The sequence below is a fragment of the Phaethon lepturus genome, unplaced genomic scaffold, assembly GCF_000687285.1.
Source record: "Phaethon lepturus isolate BGI_N335 unplaced genomic scaffold, ASM68728v1 scaffold25128, whole genome shotgun sequence".
Taxonomy (NCBI): domain Eukaryota; kingdom Metazoa; phylum Chordata; class Aves; order Phaethontiformes; family Phaethontidae; genus Phaethon; species Phaethon lepturus.
The window spans coordinates 14,057-19,975 of record NW_010555862.1 but is presented as its reverse complement, the minus strand read 5'-3'; the positions used below and the strand labels follow the sequence as shown (position 1 = coordinate 19,975).

The following is a 5,919-nucleotide window of genomic DNA, read 5'->3' as shown; positions in this document are numbered from 1 at the left end:
ATAACATAAACATACTCCTGTGAAGGCTTACTGGTCTGAGATTAGGTATAGGAAACAGCAAAAATCAAAATATTATTAACCAAACCTACCTGTTCCCTGCATAGGAGGTTTAGATTTCCAGTTTACAAATTTCAAGATCCACGTCCTTGTCAATTCCAGCCACATTCCATGAATTCTAGTCCTTGGGTTTTTTATGCTTATAATAAATCAGTGCTTTTGTGTTACCTGTTTTTAATTAATGGTAAATGTTGTGGTATTAGTAATAGAGGTTTTTGGGTTTTTTTTCCTGCAGGTATTTTGTATGCATGGTACAGAAAAAATGAATTCTACTATGAGTGAGGAGCCAGATGCACTATCTGTAGTTAACCAACTCCGAGATCTAGCAGCTGACCCATTGAACAGACGGGCCATTGTTCAGGATCAAGGATGCCTGCCAGGTCTTATTCTGTTTTTGGACCATCCCAACCCTCCAGTTGTTCATTCAGCTTTACTAGTAAGTATTCTGGAGATAAATTTGTATGTCAGTAGGACATTTTGTAACTTTGTTAATATGTCTTTAAAGAAGTAAAAATGTAAAAAAATAAAACCTGGTATTATGTTATGTGGATATTCATTATATGTGTGGGGTTTTTTAAAATATGTATTTCAAAATTGTTTAGCAATGACACATTATGCCAGGGGAATTTATGGTTTTTGGAAGAGATTAATTTACTTTGCATTTTTTCCCTAATACAGCTATTTCACTTTTTGTGTGGAGGGAGGTAAGCGCCCTTAAATCTCTCTCTTAAGATGAAGTTACGAAGCTTGGTAAATATATACAGTGATTTGACATTCATATTAAAAAAAAAAAAAAAAGGATTATTTAGGTTAGAAACGACCTCCAGAGGTGATATAGTCCAATCCCATGCTCAGATTGAGTGTACTCGGATCACAGCTCAGGATTTTGTGTCCGCTTGGTTCTTGAACACCTTGAAGGATGGAGATTCCATAACCTCTCTGGCACCCTGTTCCAGCATTTGACCACCCTCATGGTATTAACAACAAACAAAAAAACCCAAAACCCCAAAGAACAACCCAAAATCTTTTAATATCTAATACAATCTGTTCCAGCTTTTGTCCATTTATTCTTGTTCTAAATCCTAAACATTAAAGTCCTGATTTCTCATCCTGAATCTAAGTACTAACTTAAAGTGAATTTCTTGCTTAGAAACAGGACAAACAGAAGTCAAGATTTTGTTAAAAGTCTAATTCAATTCTTCTAATAGCTTTTAAGTTATTAAAATTTGTGGTGCTCTTTTTTCCCATTATTATGTCATTATTGAATTCTAAACAATGTTAAGCTAAAGAATAAAGAGCTTTGGCTTTTACCTACAAGTATACATTATTCTATACCATTAAGACCTATCTGTACTATAGTTCTGTTTTTTTAATTTGTTTACTTTCATAGTGGGTATTAGTGGACTTCTTGGAATTACTTCAGTGTCCCTGATACTTTGCTAGGCTCAGAGAATGAGGTCCCATAATCCAGGAGACCTGTGTCCTGCTAATTGGTGTTTAGGTTAGCTTTGACATAGCATTTCTGTAATGACATAGCCAGACTGTAATGTTCTTAACTAGAAGAACTCTTGAGTTGCGTTTACAGTTCTTGGGAATTTGTTGCATTGGTTTTCTTTCCAGTGCAGTTTCCTTAGGTTGTGGTCTCGAAGGAGAATCTTGTTTAGATGTCTCACTCTTTTTTTTCCTTGCTTTGCTCCTTTGGGCTGTGTATTCTCACTGCCAGCATGAGATTGAGTAATCAGTCTATGATCATGTTACAAAAATTAACTCGACATAGAGAGGACTGACATTGTCAGATTGACGAGGGCTAATCCAATTTGCAGTGTGGTTCCACAGCCCCAGATACTATTCAGGCTGTGTTGTAAGGTCCTCTCGTTGGGTGGGAGTGGGAGACAGCTGTGTTGTTCCATTTAGTGGTAACCTACAGTTAGAGTGGATTAAGAATCAGGATTTAGAGACCATGCTATATCCCAGGACCCTGGCTGCAGTCAGAAATTGATCAGTTTGTTGTGAAAACATGTTTTTGTCTGCTACTCAGACTTCTTGTGTTTGTAAGTTCTTGAACCTCTAAGGTCTGTAGCTTTTAATATCTTTGCTGATAACTTTTTGGTTTTAATTTTTAATATTTTTCCATTCTGAAAGGTCATTTTGTTTTATTTTTTCAAGCCATCCCATTGGTCAAAAAGGTGCTTCCATTTGAATGGGAATCATTAAATGTCATGCTTTTCCATTAAGTTTGTACCTAATAAAAGGATGTACAGCACTGACTTTGTATGTTTTACTGTATTATTCTGCTATTCCCATAGCTGAAATTATAAATAATCTGTAGGAATCATAATAGTTCCCTATTTAACTTTTTTGATACGTTGTAGAATCTTTGAGGGAGGGTGTTTTCCTCCTCCTGTGCAATTCTATCTGATCAAGAAGTGGTATATTTCTCTGTAATTTTTCTGGTTGTGATTCTAGGAGTTCTTTACGGTACACTTCAAATGCTAACAGGTTTGAGTGTTTTAAATAAAAAATCAGAAGTAACCCAGGCAATACTACTTCTTTTCCTCTTACATTTGGACTGAAATTTTCTCAAATACGACTCTGAAGTTAAGAAACTTACATAAACATTTCACTTATAAAGGTGTCTTTTGTTACTAAGACTGACAACAGTGCATTTTTATATTCAAGTATAGAAATAGTCCTGTTGATTATGGTGAAATCGCTTGTGAGCTTAAAGCTAATGTTAGCTAAGTGTTTTGCTGAACAGAGGCTGGGCCAAAGTCCATAATAGCAATCTTCCTTATGCCTTCAGCAGACATACTGAAGCATAAACGATCTCACTTTGAAGGCGCAAAGCTTTGCATCTCCCATGGGGGACAGGAGGAATAGGATTTCCTAGTCTTGAAAAGTCAGGTCACTTAAGTTGTTCTGATAACTTTGTCTTTGGTCTTACTTTAGTAGAAGTTACATTTGTGTGTAAAGAGTATGTAAGAGATGGAGAAGTGTCGGACTACATTTTGACTTAAATAACTAGCTGTTAAGAGAGTGGATTTTTCTTTGTCCAACAACATCTCATCGTTACTAAATTGCCTGAACAGAGACTAATAAAAATGAGAAGCTTTTTCCACTCGTAAGTTAGTGGTTCAGAGCTATCATTCAGATATTTCCCCATAGCTGAAAAATAACAAAATAAATGCATATACAACATTCATGAACTGCAATTAGTGATACTGATCCACATCAGGAGATAGCAAAAATCACATTTAGAGTTTTTATCATGCCAGACAGCAGCCAGACTTTCTCAGAAGGCAATAAAATGGTCTTGAATTTTATCTGATGTGTGCTGAAGATGATTTAGAAAAAACTTCAGATGATTAGTTCCCTGTCTCTGAAGGGATTAAGGAGCATGTTATTTTTAAAGCAGCTATTGAGCAGCATAGCTATTATATTACTATATTTAAAGAATTGGTGCACTTCTAAACCTTGCTATCACAAACTCCATTTTATAAGCCATTGTATTTGTGTATTGCAGGATTTTGCAAGTGCAGTTCTTGTACCTACATCAATAAAACACTGATCAAAGCACAATGCACAATACACCTTTGGAGGTTCCTCCTAAGAAAACTTTCAGTACTAACGTAGATGTCTCATGAAAAGAAGGACTGACATTTTAACTGGAAGAGTATTATGTTAGGAAGATCATTCAAATGTACAGTTGCTGACTGAGGTCAGCAATGTAAAGTTGTGCAAAAAGTCTACCTTGAAAGTCAAATAAAACAGATAAGTGTAAATTCCCAGTTGAGGTAACAATAAGCTAAGCAGCTTGCAGCTGCTTGTATTCTTATTCCTGCATGGAGCGATGAATATTGCAGTTAGTCTTCAGAAGCTTATAAATATGTTAGACCTCTTTCTGTCGACAGTAGAAACTTGGTGGTGGTGAGTTTTCTAGTACTGCGGTGAGCCCATAGAACTGATGGAAATTATACTAGAATCATAGTGTATAAAAATTACTTTAGATCTTAGGTAATGTAAATGTTTGTTGGAAGGGACTTCTGGAATTCATTCACTTCAGCTTCCTGCTTGAATTGGGACTGGCACCAACACTCAATCAGGTCAGTTGTAGCTTTGTCTTGTTGATTCTACGGTCCCACTAGGTCACTTGTTCCAGTGTTAAACTACCGTCATAGTGAAGAAACTTTTTGTAATACCTGATTTGAACTTCCCAAGCTGCAATTTGTGGCTGCTCCCCTTTGTTACATTGTCTGCTGCTGTAGAGGAAAGTTTGGCTTAATCATCTTTGTAAAGGCTTTTTCAGTAGTTATAGACAGCTGTTAGATTGTCCCTTAGACTCTCTTAGCTGGTATAAACAAACCCAGTCTCTCAGCCTTTTCTCGTAGATTAGATATTCTATGCTTTTCTGTGTATGTATAAGAATAAAACAATTTTTTAATGTTCACTGTGGGTGATAATAATCTCTATCTTATTAGAACTCACATTGTGAATGTTTTGCAAATGTACACTAATAAAAAAATGATAAGGTACTGGACATATTGATGATTTGCTGTGATCCTCTTTTTTTTTTTTTTTTTAGGCTCTCCGCTATTTGGCAGAGTGCCGTGCCAACAGAGAAAAGATGAAAAGTGAATTGGGTATGATGCTCAGCTTACAGAATGTAATACAAAAGTAAGTTGTTGGATCCAAAGACTGTGTAAACATAACATTCTGATGCAAAGTAAAACTTTGAGTATGAATTCGTAGAGTGAATTTTTAATATTGCTTTCTTCCTTGTTGAAGTGATGTGGCTGCAAGCAAATCGTTTTCATTTCATTCATACAGTATAGCAAAGTAATTAGACCATAGTCTACAAGAAATACTCATTTGAAAGTCATTTGCGAAACAACGGATTCCTTACCTGTGTTAGAGATGACTAACTTTGTCTCCTTCCTTTAGGTTCTCCTATAGTCCTTCTCATCACTGTATAAGAGTGCCTTGCACTAAGTGCATTTAATGAAATTGGTTGGCATCTGCCACATCTATTCTTTGAATCCCGCTTTTGGGAAGGGAAATTGTATATGCAATATGTTTCTTTTGATGTATTTTTGAAGGTATGTATCAGCAGTTCTGTGTTGAGGAAACATCTTGCAGGTGGAGAAGAAGTTAGTGAGGTTTCTAGCAGTCTAATTTCTTTGTAGAATGTGTCATCTGGGTGATATCTCTTAAAATTTGTGACTGTTGGATTTTAAGATGGCTAACTGTTGAGTGTTGAATACTAGAAGATGTGTGGCTATATGCATACTTGGAGAAGATGCGCATGTGCGCTTATCAACAGAAATTAATATGATGAACTAAGATGAATCACTATTAGCAAAAAAAAAACCAACCCAACCTCCTTCAAACATTAGTCTGTCATAGCAAGAATTAATGTGCCATCAAGTTATCAAAAGGTGATTATATTACACACAGTTTGATAGTGCTGTAGTTAACTGGACTTTTCAGATGTAAGGGACAGTTCTATGAAGGAGGAGAAAAGTCATATTGCTGCACCGAGATGTGTCTCAGGTAAATGCTTAAAACAATTATTTAAAAAAGGATGAAACACAAGTAAAATTGTATATTAAAGATTCAAGTGGAAAGCTTTTGAGTCTTTAATATGTTAGTTGAATCTCTAATATATCACTTGTGGTATAAGTTACAAGTTTCTTTTCTAAAAAACCCACAGTTAGGCCTTGCTAGTTCCTTCATCCCATAGCCCCTTCATTTTTTGTTGGTGTATGTTTTGTTGGTGTATCTCTCTCTCTCTCTGACACTGCTTATGTAAAGGCGTGAACCTGAAGAATTGGAGGGGGAAGTTTGGTCTGTTCACAAGTCCTG

General features: G+C 35.9%; 1 protein-coding gene across 1 annotated transcript; it reads left to right on the top strand.

The window, feature by feature from the left end:
- The first annotated feature begins 331 nt into the window (after positions 1-331).
- LOC104624836 (armadillo repeat-containing protein 1-like) lies at positions 332-4,735 on the top strand. The gene is made up of 2 exons (XM_010292303.1): positions 332-493; positions 4,640-4,735. Exons 1-2 carry the CDS (start codon positions 332-334, stop codon positions 4,733-4,735), a joined length of 258 nt encoding a protein of 85 aa, XP_010290605.1.
- The last annotated feature ends 1,184 nt before the right edge of the window (positions 4,736-5,919 follow it).

What these genes read in the sequence shown, in the direction of transcription:
- LOC104624836 (XM_010292303.1), top strand. Translation starts at nt 332, where the DNA reads ATGAGTGAGGAGCCAGATGCACTATCTGTAGTTAACCAACTCCGAGAT. An exon ending in TTGTTCATTCAGCTTTACTA is followed by an intron (nt 494 to 4,639) that starts GTAAGTATTCTG and finishes TTTTTTTTTTAG; the next exon opens with GCTCTCCGCTATTTGGCAGA.